The 24125-nt window shown below is 44.8% G+C and overlaps 2 protein-coding genes across 2 annotated transcripts in view; both read right to left on the bottom strand.

Moving 5' to 3' along the window:
* The window catches only part of msraa (methionine sulfoxide reductase Aa), a 65024-nt gene extending 50987 nt beyond the window's left edge, over nt 1-14037 (bottom strand). The window contains exon 1 of the mRNA XM_028953211.1: nt 13766-14037. Coding sequence (XP_028809044.1) covers nt 13766-13901 — 136 coding nt within the window. The 5' untranslated portion in view covers nt 13902-14037. The remainder of the gene's footprint in view (nt 1-13765) is intronic.
* A 6095-nt stretch (nt 14038-20132) lies between these two features.
* The window catches only part of ift172 (intraflagellar transport 172), a 33791-nt gene continuing 29798 nt past the window's right edge, over nt 20133-24125 (bottom strand). Inside the window, exons 43-48 of the mRNA XM_028953144.1 lie at nt 23597-23692; nt 23140-23199; nt 22783-22881; nt 22118-22271; nt 21311-21402; nt 20133-20659 (exon numbers count right to left, since the gene is read on the bottom strand). Of these exons, the coding sequence (XP_028808977.1) occupies nt 20570-20659; nt 21311-21402; nt 22118-22271; nt 22783-22881; nt 23140-23199; nt 23597-23692 (591 nt within the window). The 3' untranslated portion in view covers nt 20133-20569. The remainder of the gene's footprint in view (nt 20660-21310; nt 21403-22117; nt 22272-22782; nt 22882-23139; nt 23200-23596; nt 23693-24125) is intronic.

The following is a 24125-nucleotide window of genomic DNA, read 5'->3' as shown; positions in this document are numbered from 1 at the left end:
AAAGGCTCCCAATCCTCTGTATATTACAGAGAAATAAAGGTACACACACGGTACAAAATTAAACCTCCAGGTACAAAACTCAGTTGATTGTACCTCAAAGGGTACAGGACAGATCCTTTGTTATACCATGTTTTGGCAAAGTATTTGTACCCATTAACCTGTATCACATGGAAATGCATCAAACTAACACAATGTACATGAAATATATGAAAATTGGTAGACTTACGATCCATTTAAGTGATAGATTGGCTAGTGAATTTGACCATATTTTTAACAGTGGCTGAGGTTCCTGTTTGTAAAAGTACATTTCTGCTGCTGACCAAGCTATTTAGAACATTCCCAGCATTTATCAGTAGTTACAGGGACAGGCTGCCCGGAGACACTCAGGGTTAAGTGTCTTCCTCAGGGACCAATGGTATTATGTGGGGTTTGAACCTATGTCAAGATACATTATTTGAAACATCATTGTCATCAGAAGCATTTGTAATAGGGTGTTGAAATTAATCATATAATTGATGCATTGCAATGCAGACGTGGACGATATTGCATCGATGCAGTGCAGAACATAATCAATTACATCATCATTTTTCTTCTGCGGATTATTCTCTCTCCGCGTATGAGTTTCACGCTCTGCGGCGGACCGCGTTCATTTGTTGAACTTTTACTTTTGACCACTGTACGCCCTGATGCGTGACCAATAGAATCCAAGAGGCAAAGTTCTTTCTGCCACTTAGAAACACACACACGAGGCGGGCATGAGGCGAAAAAGCTGATCTTTCTCTGAGTGTCCAGAGATCCACAACACCACATTATTGTCTTATCGGGAGTTTAGAAAAAAAACGCAGATTATTCGCGTTGCAGCTTTAGATTTTCTCCAATAAGCAGAAAAATTGTCTGTGCTCAGTCCGCGCTAACCTGACGCCACGGAATCCTGAACCAGGCATTTTTTCTGCCGTTTGTGGAGTCAGGGGACTGTGGACTGAACACAGTCCATTTTTCTGCTCATTGCAGCAAATCGAAGCGTCCAAACAGTGTACGAGACGTTAACTGTTGTATTTGTGACATGTGACCATGTAGAAAATGTATGGGATGCATCGTGATGCGTCGCTATCGAGGCACTGGTAATCGAGACCAGTGAAGGTTCACACCTCTAATTTCCATACATGTACACAGTGGTACTTCCATTTCTCTGTGTGACTGGGAAAATGTAAACCTCTATGTCCTCCATAAACCTCCATAAATAAAAGAAAAAAAATGGATGAAACCTTGGGAGGTCGACTTCACAATAGGCGTAAAATGCAGCGCTGGTATTGGTCACCACGCCGCTCTGTGTACAGAAACAATCAAATGACAGCGCCCCACTCGCTGCGGCGAGGAAGGGATCGCTTGTCCGGACACAACGCGGCAACAAAACGTTCTCACAGCACCTTACACCATCACCAACAGAGGAAGAGAGAGTGTGTGTCAAGAGACAGAAGCGCATGTGGAGAGGACACACTAGGCATCCAAAAAATTAAAAACTGGAGGATAGGTGAGAACAAGAGAGCGAGGGAGAGAGAGGGAGGAAAGGGAGAGAGAATCCGCATTGGATCAAAAGTAATTATTCACAACAGGAGGCTGCAGAGTTAATTCGACCAATCAGAGTGAAGTGGGGGGATGGGGAGAGGCAGAGAGAAAGAAAGGTTGAGGAGGAGAGAGAGAGAGAGAGAGAGAGAGAGAAAATCCTATTCAACGCGGCTCGGCTCCCTAGCCCAGCATTTCAATAAAGCGTGAAGCACTCCCTCTAATGCTAACGCTAACGCCTCAACTCGCATGCGGCTAATAGTCCAGCTCTGGCACCCTGATGGCCAAAGTAGGACGAGATTTCAAACAAGGAAGTCGCTGTGGGGAATGAGGAGCTGTGCAGTCATCAGCACTTTTTTCTTAGTCACAAACGGCCGATTTTACCGACTTCTCCCACCTCTCCAGGCATTCCTGACTAATGCCCAGTATACACTGTACAATTCTTTGCTGTCCCAGACCAAAGATGAGACAATCACGGCGATATCTTTGGCCATGGCCCCTAAACCTTGGTTGTAATCATCCATGAAACAGGTACAGAGATTGCCTACAATCATTTCCTGACAGTTTCAGGAAATGATCATCTCACATCTACTGGCCAGCCAATGAACAAACTACATGAAATGACACTGCACAAAAACCCAAATTTACAAGGGGGCTAAACAAAGAAATAGTGTTATGTGGGGTGGCAATGAAGAATTTGCTTGTAGAGTTTCCATTCTCCTCCTCAGCCTCCTTTTCTTTGAACGCTTCTCCACACACATCAAAGGAATGTTAGTGACATCTCCCACTAATGCATTCGGATGACGTTTGGTTCTACTGTCATCGTGATCTTGTAAAACTGGTCAGATTGAAGTTATGGCGTTGTAACAGCCAGCAGAGTCTGTTCAGTAATGCTCCACGGCCAACGTTTTCACCCTTGTCGAGCTGGAAGACCATCAGAGCGGTGGCAGTAACACGTCACAGGCCAATGGCAAGTTGATAAAGTGGGAGCAATGGAGGGGTGAAGGGCATCTGAGGTGAGAAATAGCATGTGTTAGCATGTTTCATTTATGTGTCAGCATCAAACATGGCCTCCCTCGCCCTGCCCCTCTCCCATTTTGTCTCTGATGGTTATTTCCCAGGGTCCTCCTGCGCTCGGATTAAAGGGGGTTTTGCTTAGCCCAGAGGTGAGCGGGGGGAAAAGGACCTGAGATACGCCACATCTTTAATTCCTTTAGTTCTTAGAACAGCAAGATAAGGTTGTGTGTGTGTGTGTGTGTAAGCATTTCCTCAGCATGGTTTCATCACACAGCATGCCTTAAGGCCAAATTCAATACTTTTCAACACATTATTCCAATCCCTTAAACCTCCTACTGAGCTCCAAGATCCATTTTTTTAATCATCAAGGGAGACAATATTATGCCAAGTCCTCATTAATCAAAGGCAGAGAAATGCATTTTGATGCGCCTTTGATATGTGCTTTTATTTAAGACGTGCAAGCATTTCCCCCAACACTTTTAAAATTGATTTGATTTCTGTATCATTTATTCAGCCGGTTGTACAGCCAAACAAATGTCCGACCAGTTGGTGTTGTTACACTATGAACAGTATGAACATTACGGCAGAAGGCATGATGCAACCCCTGTTTTCACAACTGCAAGCAGAGAGCGCAGCCGTGCTCTAAATGGCAAATGGAGCCCCGCTGTTGCCGACCACGTGGGGCTCGACCCTGGTAATGACAAGCCGTGGTGGAGCTGGGTCAGTAGTCAACATGACAGTTTCTGCAGCCTGCTCGGGGGGGACGTGTGTGCGCCGCGTCAGCCATTATCCCATTGACAGCAGTTATGCAAGAGGATTTGGGAGGGCTGTTCAGCCACTGGCGATTCTTTTTCCCTCCCGTGTGTGACGCTAGCCCTTTAAACCGCTAGGCAGTGCTTGCCAGAAAGGTAGTAATTGATTAGTAACGACTGCTATTAGAATCTTTCTGGGTGGTATTGTTTGAAATATATTTCACAAATGGCTGGCCTGGTAGTGCACTGGCTAAAGCCTCTATTCAACTGCTCTCTCCTTCTGTTAGAATAGATTTCCTCTGGGTTCTTCTGTTTCCAGACAGGAAGGTTAGGTGGATTGGTAATGCTTGACCCTTGTGTGTATGTTCGAGGGCTGTTTCCTGGAGATTGCCGTAACAGAGCCCAGTCTTCATGCAGTCTTGACTGCATAAGTGGCGTTGGAAGGCGGATGTACATATATTATTCATTCAGTAACAGACATACATGGTTAACAGGCCGATAACGTGTCCAAGTCTAAATGCCACAGAGATGCCTCTGTCCTTGATTCAGACTGGAGTGTAAATATTTCTCATACACGTCTGGCAGCAGGCAAGCTTCATAGAATTACACTCTTAATCCAGAGCTGCAGTATGCCATGGTTAAAATGAAACAACCGACCCTGGATAAAAGAATCTTGGCCTTAAAAATTGCCAATAATTGCCCTTTGTGATCTGCAGGCAATACATGAGTCAGCATGGATGATAGTACACTAATCCTTCCAGACGGTAAGCAAAGTGTCTGTGAGGTTGAAACCATTGCTCCGCGTTCTATATTACCCACTTGATCCGTCATACCCCGCGGCCCGGCTTGAAAGCGTGACAAGCGCGTGAACGTTCACATGGCAACGGGGAACGTTTCTGTGGCTACTAGCAGCTCGCATTCAAAACTTCCAGCTCTATCCACCCACTGCGTGAGAGAGGTGAGGTGAATTATGCAACACTAAAGCGCTGGGGGCCAGAATAAGAGAGCTGCTGGAAGAGCTGACCAGCTGCAATACAAAAGAAATACAAGACTGGTGAATCAGGGTCGAGCAGGTCAACCAGCACATAATGACAAATACAGAAATGATATTAATGGATACCCCCTAATATTTTTAAACACAAATTGAAATATTGTACATGCAGTTCAGCCAACTCTGGAATGCTCATAATGTGACCTGCCCAAATATATCTGTCATGGTGGCGTGCCACCTTACGCGTGCCTAATGAAACAACGGCCAAACGGTAAAAGAACGCAAAGACTGTTGACCATAGGTTATGTTCTATGATAAAGCTGCTGACCCGTGTGATCTTGGCTCACTAATGTGACAACAGTCTTTCTTATGTCAGAGTTAGAGCTTGGCAGGCTCATCACAATCAAAAAACTATCCTGAAAACAAGCTAGTAAGACAATATTCCTCAATATGATGGCCGAGATAACATTCTAACACCGGCGTCTTGGGGAGAAAATTGCACAAATCACTAGTCAACATGTAAACACAGTATTCAAACTGGTCACAAAATCTATGTTAGGTTCTGTCACTGAGTCAAGACACTTATCTTTGAGTTGTCCTGGGCATTTCGGGGGTTCCTGTAACCAATGATAGTAAGTCGCTCTGGACATGACTGCCAGCTAAATATGATGTAATGCACTGTAAAATTGCCCACCCAAGACAGGTGAGATATGTTCTTTGATGCTTGATATCAGGGTGCATAGAACATATGTGAGAAAATGTTTTAATGATTTAGAACCTTTCTAAAATCACCAAATGCCGTCAAACTGAATTTAACAATAATCTGGCTGGTAGTAAAACACTGAATGTTCATTTCATTTTAAAGTCGTTTATCCTTGCTGGTTTCAAACTGATGCTAACATGCTAATTTGTCACGGCTGCCACACCACACATCAAGAACGGAAGGAGGCGGGACCTGGGCCCGGCCAGGACATAAAGACGCGGTAGACATCTTGGAACCTGCAAACTCATTGTCGCTCTCTCACAGCTCTACTCCGCATGCCACGTCTCCGCACCTGCGCCTCTGCTCCAGCGTCTTGATAAAATTATGTAAATTCCAGGAAGACATTACCTTACACTAGTGAACGAACCCCATGTTTAGCACGTAGTAATAAACTATTTTGTGGGAGCCTGATGATTGACAGCTCTAATAAAAAGTGAAACCCATCACCCTTAGTGAGCAGTGGGCAGCCATGACAGGCGCCCGGGAAGCAGTGTGTGGGGATGGTGCTTTTGCTCAGTGGCACCTTGGCGGATCGGGATTCGAACCTTCTGATTATGTGGCCGCTTCCTTAATCGCTAGGCCACCACTGCCTCTATGCTACTATGCTATATATATTATATTTACTGTTTTAACTATTATTGTCCATCCTGAGAACAGCTTTGAAGTCACACTTGGCAAACAAGCCCCCTGCTTAGTGTGTTGTGCTGTTCTTAGCCCCAGTTGGAAAACAGTGCCAAATCTGTTAGAAGAATATTAGCTACTAATCATGTACCCAGAAACTCATTTGGACCCATTGTAGTAAAGAGCATTGGGCTGTTGAATCATGTAATACCTGCACGTGTTGACTAATGAAAAAGATACTTTGCGGGTAAAATGGGACAGCGATACTTAGATCAGGGAATGCCAGGGTCCTACCCATACAAGTTACTCCTTCCAAAAAGAGAACTATGGAATATCATAACATGATAAATCATATTGATTCTACGTTAATGACTGAATCTTCTATTGTTAATTAAGAATGGGGACCCCAAGGTTAAGTAATGATTAATTGTTGGGAGTTATCATGACAAGTGGCACCGCCATGGTGTGACACCTCACCGACTCAGGGGTTTAGACCTAAAATAAGGGGCACATTTAAAAGAAGTGGGTATATTCAAGAGTCATGTTCAAGAAGGTGAAAGGAATCCAAAACCACAATCTAGAGCCTCTGTAAATTAGCAAATACATAAGAGTGAATCAAAAGCCATTATAGCCTTCGGGTCAAATTCTGAGATTTTAAAAACAGTACAACCAGGCTTCCCAATCTGTCACAAGATTCGTTCTTCAGAGAGATTCATTCTTCCACTTCTCAATGTGAGTGAGTGATCAATCTCCACTAATGTTTTGGCACAACCAAAGATCCGGAGCTCCGGAAAGCCAACATGAGGGGGTTATCAGTGTCATGCCTAAACAGTAGCACTTGTGGTTAAATCCTCAGCATGTTGCTTGAGTTATGATGGCATTACCCAGGATTACTGCTCAGCCTGCGACAAATTAAGAGTGGACTCGAGGCAGCAGAGGAAGATAAGCCTTCAATTTGCTTAACATGCATGTGCACACACGATAAAAAACCCTTGAAATATTGCTTCAAGGCATAAGGGTTCTTCATCTTCCTGTTTCTTTTTTTCCTCAGAATGTTGAGAATAAAAAAATAAACGTAAAGGTGTAGAAGTTTTCAGTGACAGCAACCTGTAACAGTGGATTGGTGAATAATTCATAGGCGGTAGTCTGTAGGGTCGGGCTTTAGGTGAAGCAAACCTTGGAAAAATGTCGGCCTGTGCATCCACTCACTCCCACCTCCAGTCTTGAGTGGGCGGAGAAGCTTCACACTGACTACAGAAATCTGACAGGAAGCTGATGGAACATCTCACCACGAACAGAGTCGCCAGTTAATCAAGAACCTCCTACTGAGCTCTGCCTGTCACTGAGCAGAGATGACTTCTCAAGAAATCAGAACTATGGGTTTGACTTTTTCCTCACAAAACAGACATGTCAGCCATTAAGAAATATCCAATTTTTTTGGTACTATTTGTCTATTAAAATAATATCAAAGAATCAAATAAAGAAACAATAAGACTGTGTTCTTCAGACTTGAATGGTACTATACATCTGCATTTGAAAACTCGACCTATATTAAATATATTGATATATTTAGCGGGGCAGGTAAATCCCGAACTGCCAAGGTGCCACTGAGATTCCCTTAAGCAAAGTACTGTCCCCACACATCTGAATCCTGCATATGGCAAATCGATTATTTTTTTTTATTATTCAATTCCACTAAAATGTACCTGAAATATGTATAAGAAAAGTCCTATTCATATGTATTACTGTTACAAGGCTCTAGAGTGCGACCAATTTGGTCACCCATGAGACCTAATTTTTAAATGGTTCGGCCAGCTGTACCTTTATTCGGTGGTATGATAGAATGATACAGTAGACAGGATAGAAACATGATCGTGATCGTCCAATTCTGATAGGTTTGCTGATCTGTTAAAACACCGGCCAACATGACTGTACCAACAAGTCTTTTATACACTTTTTACATAATTTTTCATGGTCAAAGTTGTTTTCCAAACCTGATCACACATTTAACCCCCCCCCAAGCTCAAGCTTGGTATGATAGAAGTTGAAAGATGCACTGAAAAGCAAAGTGCGTCTATAAAGCACAATAAATGAAGCGATAAATGTACTGGCCAAGTGTCCCCTATCCCCTAATTTAGATTTTCTATCTATTTAATTTAGCTTGTTTTAATTTCACTGAATCACTTTAAGCACCAACAAAGTTGCTGTAAGTTATCTTTCTTGAGGCAGTGGCAGACCCGTAATCAGTAGATTCGAATCCCCGATCCACCAAGGTGCCACTGAGGTGCCACTGAGCAAAGCACCGTCCCCACAAGCTGCTCCCCGGGCGCCTGTCATGGCCGCCCACTGCTCACCAAGGGTGATGGTTAAAAGCAGAGGACACATTTCACTTTGTGCACCATGTGCTGTGCTTGCTGTTAATCATAATGACAATCTTTTCACTTTCACTTCACTTTCTTGTAGAACTGTGCTTTAAATAAAGAACTTTATGTTAACCAGATTGATATTTAATAATACCTATATGGTTCTAGAGTGAACCTATATAGTTCTGGAATAAATGCAACTTTGTAGAAAAACAGAGACATTTTCGGCTAAGTAGTGCACATGATTCCCCACGACAAACCCTTATAATTACGGTCTAAAAGTGCAGCAACTACACCTGGAAACTACACCTGCCATCTGACACAAACACATCTGGCTAGTGATCAACACGCCTTGACAATGGTTCAACGTTCAAACGGGGATGTTGCGAATCTTTTTTTCCCCCCCTCAATTACATTTTCACGCGGTCCGCCATTAATCAAACGCTTACAGCTTTAGAGCGAGGGGGGGGGTTTTCCGGCTTCCTAAGGAAGCTTCTTGGCTATCGAGCTGCACGCGACAGATATGGTGAAGGGGGAGAAGCAGGGTATCCTGAGGGAATCAGGAACATGGCTGTGAAAATGCTCAGGCCCTACAGCACGGTGAACGGTGGAAACGGTGGAGACGGTGGAGACGGTTACGCCGGGGACCAGAGCGATCATCCTGGGGAAGAGGCTGACAACTACGACTTTCTCTTTATATAGATGGGCAAGGAAACCGAGAATGGTGAAAAATGACAAATACTCTCGAGACAGGCCTAAGCGACTGCAGCGACAGAATGGGAGTTTGCAAAAGCACCGCCAGCCCCAACCCCAGGACGTCTTTATCTGTAGAAAATAGAGAAGTGCACACACACATAAAAACACAGAACTTACCAGAAATTACCAAAAAAAAAAAAAAAAAAAAACAGGAGACTGGTGACTATAAATAAATTAATATATCTGTAACTCTGACGTAAGCGGGGTTGGAGATGCGCTCAGGCCTTCAAGCACTCCAGACGTTGAAAAGTGTACCTTTCAGTCGCCAGGACTGGACCGTCTCGACCGTTGCTGCAGTCCACTAATCCACTCATCGATAGGCAGTGAGTGCAAAGGTAGACTAATGCCTACAAGAGGGGTCTTTAAGAGAAGGCGGATGCCCTACGCACCGTTCCTGAATGAATGAAAGATTCTGTGAAAGACTCGTGTCAAGTTGACCTTGTTCCTCTGGAGACACCATTGACAGACCAGAATATGAAGCCAGAACTTTTTATCCACCATCCCATTCCGGACTCCGTTAACTTGTGGCTCTTTTTGACTTGACAGAAAAACTTTAGGCGCAGAACAGAGAAGCCCCGAAGTCCAGCTGGGGTCGACAGAAGATGCACGGATGCACTGTGCTAAAAAAGCTGTCTCTTGCGTTCCCGGCCAGAAGTTTGGCCAAAGGACGCTTTGCCAGTCCTCAGCGCTGAGGACACAGAAGCTTTTTCCATCTCGAGTGTTGGAAGCGATTGAAGCAAAGATTAATGCTTAAAATACATGAAGAATCGGCATCAACTGGCATGGTCCTCTCTGTAGTTCCAAAAAAGGGACGCAGAACGACAGTTGTCCTGGAGACGCAAGTGTCCATTGCCTGCTGGTTACAGTTTAGCCATCTTGCCCTCGGTTTCTTGACGACAGGAGAAAAAAAAAAAAAAAAAAAACACCAACGGCGAGTACTTTTCTTATTTTGGCTTTTTTTTTTTGGTTTCTTAGCAATGAGGCTGAGTCGCTATACCCTGGGTATTTTTGATTTCCTTAGCGCAAAGCTGAACAAACAGACAAAGGAGACTCCGATAGAGCCCTGCCAAGTCTCGCCTGGCGTTTTTTCTCTTCCTCTTCTCTCTCTCTCGCAGCATGGCAGCCTTGCCGAGGAGCCTTGGCTAAGCTCCAGCCCGTGGCTGCCTGTCTGCGTGTCCCCCACCTCCAAAAAAATGATCAAAGGTGGTTTGGGAAATCTGATGAAAATGCGAAATACTAATTCTTTTCTGATCGCCGCCACTGTCCTGGCATCAGACCGCCGCGTGCCTCCTCGATGCCGCCCCCCACCCAATATGAACTAGCACACGTGTGGGTATTGGTGTCCCTGCCACCCATGCCAACCAGTACATCCACTGCCTCCCAGACCATCCTTTTCTTCCCGATAACTAGCACCCATTTCTCCATCACTCCTGTCCTGCAGTGCTCAAGACTTCCTCCATGTCTTACTTACTCACTCACTCATTCACTCGCTGGCCGCAAGACTCTGGGACGCCTGTGCGGAGGGAGGGAAAAAACAAAAAAAAAAAGAAAATCCGCTTTGGAATGCCAGTTCTATTCACTGAGTGCCAAGACAGCCCCTCCTGTCATTTTTGGGGGGACATCATGGTGCCTGGATCGCCGATGCCAGCCTGCCACTGCCTCAGTCACATATCCGCCCCCCCCACACACCAAAACTCTAAACCCCACCTCTGCCCAATTCTGCCCAAATCTCTCTACCGAAACGCCGAGTAGTTTGGCATTGCAGATGCACAGCCAATCCTACAGGGGATAAGACAGGCAAACAGGACGGTGAAGAGGCAGTTGATTGGCTGTCAGTTCTTCTTAAAGGCATTTGTTTCTGTAATCATCGCCACAGTTCGGGCACAGAGCGTTCGAGAACCATATGGATTGTGGGATTTTACGGTGCTTAGGGACCGCGATAAGCCCATATGCTTATGTGTATTATAGGATGAGCGATGCTTACGAGTTTCCTTATTTATGTGAGAGGGGAGCGTATTAGCAGCATCACTTTGTTTCATAATTCTTCTGGGGCTCCTTGACAGAAGAGGCAACAGATTGAAAAAGCATTCAATAAAAATCCTAGAAAGCAAATTTCAGACTTTTTGGGATAATGAAAAAAATAGGTAAATATGTAAAGAAATCGCATTTTTTACACATTGATTATATTTATATGGATATACCTGTAATGTAATTCTCAGAGTTGGGAGTTTGAGTTTAAAGCATCTGTTGAAGAACTAGTAGTTTTCATTATACAATTTAGTACGGTATGAAATGAATGGCATTGGGCCACAACGAACGAAGTTTGGTCAAAATGGTCACTACAAGGCTTACAACGATAAAAAGACTCAGTGTGGAATGTCCATTTATGGTAATGTACATGGGCTGCTTCCATCATCCCTTCAAGACATAAATTCATGGATGGACGGATGGACGTCAACATCCAAATGGGAAAACCTACATCACGCAAAGAATCCACTAAACAGATAGTTCACACCCACACCACAACATTCTGATGTTAGGAAGCTGAATTTCAACAGAACTGTCATATCATACATATTTGTTTAAAAATATTTTGTCTAACGCTGTGTTCACTACTTTGAAAAATTCCTTGTAAATGCAGAGAAGACACACATCAGCTTTCTGATGCTTCAGCTAACAAAACCTGTCATCTACCAAAATGCATGACCTTCAGCAGAGAGCTTCAGGGATGCCTCGGGTCTGAGGCACGCGTGCCTCCTGGCAACCCCCAAGCCCCGCGGAGGGATCCTGTTGCCAAGGGGAAGCCGTAGGAGGCTGTGGCTGGTAATCAGACCTGTGTGCAGGAGCTGGGCGGATCTGAGCGTCACTGTGCTGAGCGCTGAGGGCCGCTGTGAGAAGCATCTCAAGCAGCACCCAGCTGCTACTGGGAGACCAGGTTCTTACTCCCCGACTCCTTCCCACAGGCAAGGACGTAGAGAAAAGGTAGTATAGGTCTTTGTTGTTTTTTTTTTTTTTACTGAGCTTTCGTTCACAATTCCCTGCTCCCGGTCTGTCTCCCGTGCGGTTGTCCCAATCTCCGCCGACTCCGCTCCAATTTTGCTCTGTGCAACATTTCTATTTTACATAATGCAACTTGTGTCAGCTGCTCCTTTGCAGGGAGAAAAGTTTTTTTGTTTTTTTTTCCTTTTTAAAGACGCCTCTTTCCCGTCCTCTGTTCTCCTAAGTGAGCGAGGAAGCAAAATGAATCTTTAATGCAAATGGAGTGTTTTGAAAGGCTTTCAGGGGGGAAAAAGTGCAGCTTTAAAAAGACTGGATTTAACTCCAACTAAAGTTTAGGGAAGCACAAAATTCCCTCAAGCAAGTGGTTGTTTTGCTACTGGGATTTTGTTAATATTCAATAGATTCCACAGAATAAAGAGTGCAGTATGGGTAAAAGTCAACTGTGTGTGTGTGAATGTCACAAATTGAAAAGGCTGTTTCCAGGAATATGGCGCAGAGCGGTGGCTTTACAGGCTGCCACTACCAGGCTGCAAGCAACTGGGGAGCAGTCACAAAACAACACACACACTTTTTTGTATTTCTGCATTGGCATTACTATGTATAACTACTATGTCATTTTCTAAATGCACACTTTACTGTACTGATGCACCCATCATTGTCATGACACCCTTTCTGCTATTCGCCAACTGAATAGGCAAACATTATATTTCTATAATTATATTTATAATTATATATGCATTTCTCTTTTTGTTGTGGAACAAAAAGTGACTAAAGAGGGGCAGTGGTGGCCTAGCGGTTAAGGAAGTAATCAGAAGTTTGTGGGTTCAAGTCCCAAGGTGCCACTGAGCAAAGTAGCGTCCCCACGCACTGCTCCCCAGGTGCTCACTGCTCACTACGGGTGATGGTTAAATACAGAGGACACATATCGTTGTGTCACTGCGTGTTGTGCCGCAGTGTTTCACAATCACTTAACTTTCACTTGTACATGTAGGAAAAATCTAAGCCGATAAATCTAAGTAAATACAGTACAGGCCAAAAGTTTGGACACACCTTCTCATTCAATGTGTTTTCTTTATTTTCATGACCATTTACGTTGGTAGATTCTCACTGAAGGCATCAAAACTATGAATGAACACATGTGGAGTTATGTACTTAACAAAAAGTGGAGACCTGACCTCCACAGTCACCGGACCTGAACCCAGTCGAGATGGTTTGGGGTGATCTGGACCGCAGAGTGAAGGCAAAGGGGCCAACAAGTGCTAAACACCTCTGGGAACTCCTTCAAGACTGTTGGAAAAGCATTTCAGGTGACGACCTCTTGAAGCTCATCGAGAGAATGCCAAGAGTGTACAAAGCAGAAATCAGAGCAAAGAAACTAGAATATAAAACATGTTTTCACTTATTTCACCTTTTTTTGTTAAGTACATAACTCCACGTGTTTATTCATAGTTTTGATGCCTTCAGTGAGAATCTACCAACGTAAATGGTCATGAAAATAAAGAAAACACATGGAATGAGAAGGTGTGTCCAAACTTTTGGCCTGTACTGTAGTTGTTTTAAAAAGAATTACAGAGCTGAATGCGTAATCCGCGTGTTTTACAGATACTCTGTTAAACACACGTCGCGGTGTAAATGTTTTACCTCAGAACGGCTCTCGGGGGTCAGCTGGAGTGCGCATGCGCAGACGGCACCGCGGGTTTGGGGGGAAGAAACGCGAACACGTCGCATGCCGCCCGGCCATGACGAGGCGGACGCTGCTCCGGCGTTTCGGAAGTGGCGCCGGAGACTGGAGCCGTCGGCCCGACGTCCTCTCCTAGCTCGTACACGCACTCGTTGGTCCCGTCCCCCCCCCGGTGTGTTTGCTCGAGTGTGTTTGAGCCACAAAACGTGAACACGGCGCTGGCCTGCTAGCGCGGTGGCTAACGTTAGCGCGGCTTACCTGACACCGCCATCGCCTCCTTTCTGCCGGCCAGAGCCGCGTCGGGGGTCGGCATCTGAGTTTTAGAAGACATGTCTCCCATTCGGCCGCGGACCAAGTGACGCCAGATGAGACGCGCCCGAGTCGACGCTACCATTAAGCTCGGGAGTTACGTGACGAGCGGAGTTATGAAAGTTGTGTAACGCGCTGTCCCGACCTCCCGTCGACCGCCAGCAGCGGGATCTTTTGCTGCGGTTGAAAACTTGGATCTGGTGCAAAACTTCCGATTCTTGTTGTGTTGTGCGGCGGTAGCGCCGCCCACATCCAGACGGATTATTTTAATCGAAAAGTACTCCGTGCCACCGTCTAATAACCAAAAGTCTCTATTATCTGCCATGCTGAAATGTGGATGTAAAGATAAAGATGGCCTTTTTGTTAATGTCTTGTCAGGTTCTGTGGCAGTGTTAAACATCGATTGTGCCGTTACATTGAGGCAAAGCTCCAACAGATATTATTATAAAGTTATTACAACATTATCAAAGTCAAAGTCTACTTTCTTGTCATCTCACCATATACAGGTGCACAGAGACGAGATTGCGAAGCTTCGTGGGTTCACAGTGTGCAAAAAAAAAAAAAAAAAACAGTGCAAATGGGAATAACACAAAACGTGACAAAGGACATTGTGCATCCACACATAATATAGTGTAGGTCTAGACAAACTCGACAAACCAGGCAGAGTAGCAGCAATTTGATAATATATCAGTGCATGGATATATCTAGTATATAGTATACGATAATAATGATAGTAGTAGTGATATGATATAATAGTATGTTAATAATAACCCAGCACAGTGTGAGGTAGTGAGAGATTAAAGTGCAGGGTGCATTTATACCTTATTATGTTATACATAATATAATACGGTACGTATTTTGAATCTAGAAGGCAGTAGTCTATGCAAATCGACCAGTAGTGGCCTAGCGGTTAAGGAAGTGCTTGTTTGGCTTGATTGGAGATCTCGACCGATCTCAGGAGCTAAGGCGGGTAGGGCCTGGTTAGTACTTTGATGGGAGACTGCCTGGGAATACCTGGTGATGTAAGGGTAGTGGTGGCCTAGCGGTTAAGGAAGTGGCCCTGTAATCAGAAGGTTGCCAAGGTGCCACTGAGCAAAGCACCGTCCCCACACACTGCTCCCCAGGCGCCTGTCATGGCTGCCCACTGCTCACCAAGGGTGATGGTTAAAAGCAGAGGACACATTTCGTTGTGTCATCCTGTGCTGTACTGCAGTGTTTCACAATGACAATCACTTCACTTTCACTTTATTACAGGCACATTCCCACCCCAAGCATAACAACTCTATTATTTCTCTATGTTATTAAGTCACTCTGTCCTTGTCATGGCGATTCAAACGCAACCCTTAAATCATAGATGCAGTAAAAGAAGGTTTTTCTAGGCATGTTATAATCGTAGATGATATTAGTAAGATGCGTGCACTTCTAGTTATCATGTCAAAGTGCATAATGAGGGTGGGATGTGTTCTTTTGCAATTATTAATTTTGCCCACACCTAAGATTTTTTGAGAGATTTTTTATTTTAAATAACCAGCCTAGGGGTAATCGTAGCGGCTATTTGGTACGTTAAACCACAGTGTGAGATTTTATTGTGTTTTGCATTGACACAACACATCATACAAACAGTAACCATTAAATAAAAAGCACCAATGCAAAGCAATGAAGACAGAGCCACTGTTTATGTAAGTTGCATGCAATTTTGTTCAGGTTAACATGTTAATTTCTTCATTTTCAGACAATGATATTATGTATAAAGAGACTCATCCTATTGTTACAGGTTACTGTTCAGGTTACTATTAGTTCCACGACTGCTTGCAACTTTTGCACAGTGCTGCATATAAAGAGCCACTTTTCCGCAAGTGAACGGAAGATATTTCGTGCGACGAATTGCCACACTCGGAGCCTACATGTAGGGTCCTGCCTCCGGGTCGCAACGTAACGTCGTCGTTACTCGTGTCCTCACAATTTGGCCGCTTCTCCACATTAAAAGAGAAACAAACAGCCTGCGCGGACGTTTTATGAGCAGCAGCTCGTAACTCGGTCGATTTAAGTGGCGTATCGATTCGTATTAAGGCTGTTGGAAATCTGGGTCGCGGCTTCCCGTTTACGCACGGCGCCGTTTACGCGGAGTGGCAGGTGCGCGACGGACGACGGTCCCTTCACTCAAAACAAGAAGGAGGAGAAGAAGAAGAAGAAGAAGAAACGACCTCCCGCTGACCTCTAACCCGGACCCCAGGCGAGGGGCGCGGCGTGGGGAGACGCGCGTTACGCGGCGACGGACATTTAAAAGTTGAGCCCCGTAACCTGTCCGGTCCACATTGCATCACGATCCGCGACAGGCAAGTTGTAGAAAAGCACGGAAATGATTCATCCAATTAATTCACGAGGAGCAGAAAAAAGGGAAAGTGGCGTGGCAGGACGCACAGATGACGGGCCATATGGCCACGGCGCGTTTGGAGTGGACCGCGTTTCACGACTTTGACCCCCCCCCCTCCCTAAAGGTCCTTCGCCGTGTTGGCGATATAAAAAAAATAACAATAATAATATTTATCCGCGACGGACGTGGACGCATCAATAATTCATAATTCATACACTGCGCATTCCACCAGAGTGGAGACGTCAAACGCAAAAAGAACAAAAAAAAACCCGCCTGTTCATTTAATGAACATGTTTAAAGGTGATTTTTTTAAAGGTGTTTTTCATATTTTCACGTTGAATCAGCACGAGGATCTACATTCTAATTACAGTTGTAGATTATATGTCCATCCTATCAAGAGCTATCACGTGCGTAATAGTGCCGTGGTGCTGAGTTTGTGACATGTGACGATGCTGTGGCGATGATGATGATGAGGAGGAGGAGGAGGAGGAGGAAGATGATGGTGGCGGTGGCCTGAATGGCAGCAGCAGCGTCCAGCTCCGTGTGAACAACGCGGCAGATGCTCGCGCAGAATAATCCTCGGCAGAGGAGCGGAGGGCGAGTGGGGAGGCGGACGAGCCGCGGCGGCGCCCCGTCAGAATACACCGGGGCTGCGCTCCTCCTCCCTCCCTCCCTCCATCCCTCCATCCCTCCCTCCCTCAGACCGCGCGCCGCCGCGGCCGGTGGAGACGTACGGCTTCCGCTCCTTCTTTATTCTTACTACTCTCGACGCGCGAACAGGGGGTGACGCTGGAAGGACGGGGCGCTTTTTTGGGGGGGCGGGGAGAGAGAGAGAGAGAGAGAGAGAGAGAGAGAGAGAGAGACTGGCATCGCGAAGGCTGCCCGGATGCGGACTGACGGATGTACGGATTTTTGATTTTTTTTTGTTTTAGCGCAAAATCAACGCAAAAATAACGATGTAAGTTAATTGTTTAATTGAATTCATGTCGCTTATGTACAACTGCTCGGTCGCTTTTGTATTTTGTTTTTTTTTTTTGGCATCGTAGGCTTTGAAATTGTTGCCGGTCCCTCTATTCTCATTTATTAACCTATTTACAATGGGTTTTTTGCAAATGAATGAAATTAAATTGTCTACTTTTTCTGTTTCACTTTCACACACATGTATATCATTTGTATTCTTTTTTTTTCTGTCGAAATCCTTTGTCCGCAGGAGTACAGGTAACGCAGTCCGGCCGTGGCGGATTTATTTCCATTTTATTTATTGATTGATTTATTTGTTTGTTTATTTTTGCCCTCCAATATCTAGTTTTTTTTTTATCACCCCTTCCTGATGCAGGTGCTTTCGGCCGCCGTCCTCACCCCCCCACCCACCCACACTACCCCGCCCGACCCCCACAAAAGACGGGAGGAGGAGGACGAGGGAAGGGTGGAGGGCGGATGGGGCGCTTTTTTTTTTTTTTTTTTACCCCCCCCCCCCCCCTCTCTCTCTTCTTCTTCTTCTTACCTACTGCTGCATTTTGCATGAGCTATCTGGGTCATTAGCATTTTAGCGTATGCGAGACTCGACAAAGCTGGTGAGGAGCCAGATGGGCCCTCTAATACACCCCCCACCCCCGGTTTTTAGCGCGCGTGTCTCCTGGGACTCCGGTAAAAAAAAAAAAAAAAAAAAAGAGAGACCGACTGCGGGAAGGCAGCGAGACCCTCCGCCCTCCTCTCCTCTCTCTCATTTTTTTTTTTTACCGCCATCGCTCGGGCCTGGGACGGCGGAGCTGGAGACTCGGGCGGCCGGCCGGAGAGGTTGCGAGATGGGTAATGTAGTACATGTAGTTTTTTTTTTATACTATTATTATTATTATCGTTACTTTTTGTTTATTTGGTACCGCGCTCAGGCTCGCCTGCGTGCGTGCGTGCGTGCGCGCGCGACGTTCCGGTGCTGATGCGGCGACGCCGCGCCGAGCTCGGGTGGGGTGCGGGGTGTGGGGTGTGGGGGGGACGCAGCGCCTCGTCTCGCCGCAGCGGGATGATGGAGGAGCCCGGGGGCCTGGTTCTCTTCGTGTTCACAGCGGACCTTGATTTAAATGTCCATACAATTAAGGCACGCGGTGAATGCCAAGAGAGAGGGCGCATATCGCCGAGGCTTCCTGCTGGAGGCGCAACTTATTTCCACGTCGCGTCGATATTTGTGTTCGCGCTGCGCCATTCGGTCAAGAACGCGAGAGTAGCCGGGACCCGCAGTCCGGGGTCACGTATGCGTCGTGAACGCGAGCGGTTCCCCGGTTAGGGCCTAGTCGCGCAGAGGTCACCGGGAGGCATTGTTCTCTAAGGTTGGCCCGTTTTATACCAATCGCAGCCCGCTTGTTTTTATTGGGGTTTTTTTTTTTATTATCATTCTTATAAACGTGACTGTGACTTTTTTTTTGTTATTGGCAATAAAATGAGATGATGATGTCAAATAAAAAAAAAATAAATCTAATAAAACTAGTGCTCGCTCGTCGATTCTTTCTGCTGCTGCGGGGATTTCCAAATGTTGGGGTTTTTTATGACATGACACAGGGCCTTCACGACCACGGCGCCGGTTTTACTTTAATGAACGCCAACAAAACCACGGAGGTTCTTAAACAGACGACTCCGCTCGAACTAAACAATCAACGATGATACATTTTTAAAAAGCGAACTGAAACGAAGCAAAAGGGAATTACGTTGTTCGCCGTCGACGGCGGAAAGACGCTGGCTTCTGATCTCAAGGTCATCCTTGAATTTTTGATGGCTGCGCCCTAAAAATGCCCCCTCGCACACTACGCAGGGGGCAGCCGGTCCCTCACAAAGCAGCCGTCGTCCAAGGCTGCGTTCTCAACCGTGCACGTCCGAACTTCTCCCGTCTCGTTTATAGGCGTTTCGGGTATTTCTCGTCGCTTCTGGTGTTTTTTTACCCCCCCACCCCCAATTTGCAGATACTCCATTGAATAGAAATGAAAGAAATTCAACACGATTTGACTTTTGAAATAAAAGCTACGAATCTTGCTGGACGAATCAGACCAAGCGAGAAACGCCGTTTCCAGGTTCTATCGTCTAATTTCGGGCGACATGATCGACCATTAACTCCCGAAAATGTGTCTTTACACCCTGCATCCACAGTCCCAGCGGAGCAAGTTTTCCAAATCTGCACGTTCTTAGAGAGGAATAAGAGAAATTCAGTCAAACAGCACACCAAGCGAGTTTAAATAGATCGATACACTAAAAAGCACTGTTCAAAATATATCACGGCCAGGGGTCCATTGGGGTATTCTCGTATTATTTAATGTAGCATAAAATTACAGGTTTTATGTTTATGACGGATTTGACAACAAAAATAAAAAAAATCTAGTAGGCCTCGGCAGCCAAAACTATAAATGGGGTCCGTTTCAAATATGAAGTCGTAATTTTGTCCACAAATCTTTGTATTCGGGACAATATGAACTGGATTTTTTTTACCATCTAGACCTGAAAGTTGCGTGGATCCGCCGAGCGGCCCACGCTTTCCAGCGTACGCTGCAGTACCGACCCGGCCGAGGCTCGTTCATTTTAGCCCACCTTCTCGAGGCGAAGGAGGTGTTAAGAGATCCGTCCCGCATCGGGGACAGGAGGCGACGCCGGCTGCACGGCGTCCGCACGTAAGGTGCCATTTTAAAGCGGTCCTGTAGTGCAGGACGGAGCTCCACAATGCGCCGCTCCAGTTGCCTCGACAAGCGATCGACTTTTTAAAACAGCAAAAATTGTCTTAACACCACAATGCATTGAAGTATGTTGACTATAATTAAAATAATTGTCCATGGGTGGCTGTGCTTAGAAGAGGCACCGAATCAGCGGATCTCGAGGCGGCCGGTCCGCCAGGGGGCGCCGCAGGACGAATACAGTATTTATTAAAACCCGCCGCGGAAATAAAAGCACGTTTTACAGCGATATAATATATTCATTTTTATTACATTTACTGCTCACACCACTGTTATTCTTCTGGAACATGCATGATATGATTGAAATACATTTTCTTAAGCAACAGTTTCATGGACCATTATGTAGTATTTTATTTAATAGGAACACATAAAAAACCAACATTATTGGTCCTGAAAATAAACGGTTTACAAATATATAATCTCAATTTATGCATAACGTATGTTACAGACTATTATAATGGACAATGTTAGTGTTTTTCATGTTATTTTAGGGTACATTCCTCAAGGACATCTGTCCGTGTGCCCTAAGATTGCACAGATTTACCCATCACCCGTACACTCCACCCATACTGAGCAGGTTGACCGATGTTATGTACAGGCGGTCAGAAAACTAAAAGGGGATGGGGACCTGATGAAGAAGGTCCAGGAGCACACTTGTGCTCAAGAGGCTTAGTGAAAGGAGTAGCCAGCGGTGGGGAGACCCCCACACCACTGACTCACAAACTTCAGCACATCCTGACACTCCGGGCTATGCGTTGTCTGCAAACACACAAGAAAGGAGGGGGGTGGGGATCAGTATTTACCATGAACACAGAACAACTGATTCGTGTCCACAGTTCAGTTCGCTTGTTCAGTTTTAAAAAAAAAAAAACAAAGTTTCCCTACATAGTTTTCAGACTCAATTCTAGATCCACCCCATAAAAACTCACACTACCTCCTGCTCCAGTTTTTCCTCCAAAGAAAGCTACGATCCAAAGGCATCGCTGATTACAGTTCTTGTCTCAAGTGTTGGATTATTTAGTGGGGGAAAAGATGAAGGAAATCGCCTTCCATTAACAGAAAAATAACATTTATGAATAAAAGCAACCAACTGCATTTTCGTTGGAACGTCTTCTGTCTACTGAAACAGTGACGCTGAAAAGCCTGCTTTGGAAACTGTGATCAAATGATCTGTAGCAGTACCTTTCGTTTAATTTGATGTAACAGATAATCTACATGTAGGGGGAAATAATGAACAATGGGCTGATAGTTCCTCAGCTACATGCCAGACATTCTCTGGTTTGCACATATTTATTTCCAGGAACGCAGTAGACTAGCTTCTTGCTACTAAACACGACCCCGTGACCTGAGCCTGAGCGGCAATGAAATACAACCCACAATGTTCCTAACAGAAAATAAACACTCTCCCACCTTCGTGGCCATTAAGAACTTATTCCAGTCGTCTTTATTTGCTGCCATTCCTGGTCTTTTGAACTCGATTTTATTGCGGAGGACGGGGTAACCTAGAACAGCGAGAGAGAGGGAGGGGATGGGAGAGAAAGGCGAGTGTTTAGGGGAAAAGTTTCATGATGATTGGATTCACACAATGCCTGCGAACCAATTAGCAGGTTTCACGTCGCATGTGTCGTTGCTAACCACCTCCTCTGGCACAGAACACAACAGATATACAAACACGCACACACACACACACACACACACACACACACACACACACACACACACACACAGCAGGGTGACAGGGAGCATAGAGAAAGTGTTCCTTTCCTACACTTCTGAGGCAAGATAAGACCACAGAGGAAACACACACACTAATGACGGAATACCCCGATGAGATGTCATGCTCAGGACATCTACCAAATGTTGACGAGATGACACAATCATGAATGGGTGATTTCCACAGAATAAAAAAAGGAATTTCATTGCCTAATTTCACCATCAGTCATTTTTTTCCTTGATTTATAACCAGTAAAATGAATAAACAGGAACAGATGGGCTATTACAAATATTTGTGTTGCACACATATATTTCATGTTCATAACGTGCTTCCATAAAAGCATCCAAACCTAAATGGACAATAAAAGGTGAATTTCAGATCATTTTTGGGCAGCGGTTATTTTTTGGTGGGTTTGTTTTTTATTATTATTATTATTTTTTACCAATTTTGGCTGAACTGCTTCACCTCCCCACGTGGGACAGGCAGAGTGGGTCGCGTCTCACCTGTGATGACGCAGGGCAAGGAGCGGACGCCGGACGTGGCGGACAGCAGCGAGGCTTCGTACGTGTCCCTCTCATCTCTGGGCAGCACCTGCTCCACCCGCTGGTCCATGGACACAGTCAGAACCCAGTCACGAATCTCCTCCCTCTTCTCCACCTGTCCCATGGGCAGCGCAAGTCATTACAGAGACCAGCAGCTTATTACGGTCCACACAGAACCACAATATATTCTAGCACAAATATCATAGGACAAACAATAAACATAAATTCTAATGTAACAATTCAAGTCCTCTGTACATAATAATTTTGACTAGAAAGGAACCATTTCTCGCTGAAATGTCCCCACTTCCACAATATTGTGAGGACATGTGGACAACAAGGTATAAAAATACACAAGCTCTGTCACATATACTACAGACCAGAGTGGCAGACTTCAGAAAAAATAATAAAGCTCTTCACATATATGGTTTTACATATATACATCAATATGTACATTGATGGTTTATTGCCGACCATCCAGTAACACATAATGTGTTTAGGAGTGCTCACTTGCGCTCTTTATTTGCTCCCCTGCAACATTCAGAGCCTGCAGTGAATGTTTATGTCAACCTATGAAAAGCAACGGTCACCTATTGCTTATGTGTTGCAGAGCAGATATATAAACTTACAGAAACATGAAGTTTAGCAGGAAGGGGGACCTCGAAGGGAATGTCGGTGTCTTGGAAATCCGAGTGATCCAGAGTGTCCAGGTTTCCTTCGTCAATTCCCTGCCAAACCATCCACACAGATAAACCTCACAGCTCTGACTGTAATTATTCTCATTAACGTCAATTCAAAAGTTGGTGTATGTCTTGAATTTCTTTGTAAATGAAACATAACTTTGTGCATTGTGTATATTTTGGCAGCATATTTCAAAAAAGCATTCAATTTCAATTGGCTCCAGCACAGTAGAGCAGAACTGCATTGAAACATTTTGGAGAACTGAGTGATCCAGACCAGAAAGATCAGGACTGATCTGAACTTACATCAGCCAAATCCAGAAAGCGGTTGAGGAAAATGAAAGCCATTGTGTGCCAACCAACAGCCTATGACAAGAAATCTCAACATTAGATTCACATTACACAGCAAATAATATTATTTAAGTAACAGTGCAGCTTTATTACCCATTTAATTAATTCATTCACTATTCATAAGTGATCCGTATATTTGTAAACTACAGTTAGAGTCAAGCATGCATTACAATTGTCTGAATGCCATTCTGTTATAAACTTTAACTAAATTAGCCTAAAATTAAATGAATTATGCTACTTAGATTCAAAACAAATATTTTTTTTTGTCACAGTTTCATATAAGAAATGAACACACATACATGTTATTGCATTTTTAGACATAATATTACCTATTTATAATAAGCCAACAGTGCTAGGTTAATAAGCACTACACCCCCAGCACCCCTGGATGTTGGTGCCACCCCCAGGTTACCTTAGCAGCCAGCCCTGCCTCATAGAAGGCTTTGTCGGCAGGAATGAGCTCTGTGTGTCTCAGCAGTGAGATTGACAGCTTGGCAGCCACGGTGCCCTGGTGGGTAGTATAGAAAGAGGGGGAGAGAGAAGGAGAAATAGATTGGGGCAGAGAAGGGGAAAAAATAACACAGAAAAGAAATAGAAAGCAATATAGACAGTAGAAACGAGGCAAGGACAGAAGAGCAAAGATGGAGAGAAATGGAAGATTGATGCGGAGGAGAGACGAAATGAGATCGACAGAAAGAGACAGGGGAGGACAAACATCAATCACAGGCAATAGCTTTCTTCTTTCCATCTTTCACTACATCAAGCCTCAAATTAGTGTTAATTCTAAGTGTGCATCTTCAGAAACTGTGGAAGTCAAACTAAGGGCCACAATAAGATGTACAGCATGGAGCTTTTTTGCTAATGTCACAGTCTCTAAAAAGTCTGTAATTTGATTCTTTTTTTATGTGTGTGCATAGTTGCAATACCCCTGTGGACAATAT

This window comes from Denticeps clupeoides, chromosome 14 (assembly GCF_900700375.1).
Source record: "Denticeps clupeoides chromosome 14, fDenClu1.1, whole genome shotgun sequence".
NCBI lineage: Eukaryota > Metazoa > Chordata > Actinopteri > Clupeiformes > Denticipitidae > Denticeps > Denticeps clupeoides.
Note: the sequence above shows the minus strand (reverse complement) of the source record. Positions and strands in the feature narration are given on the sequence as shown.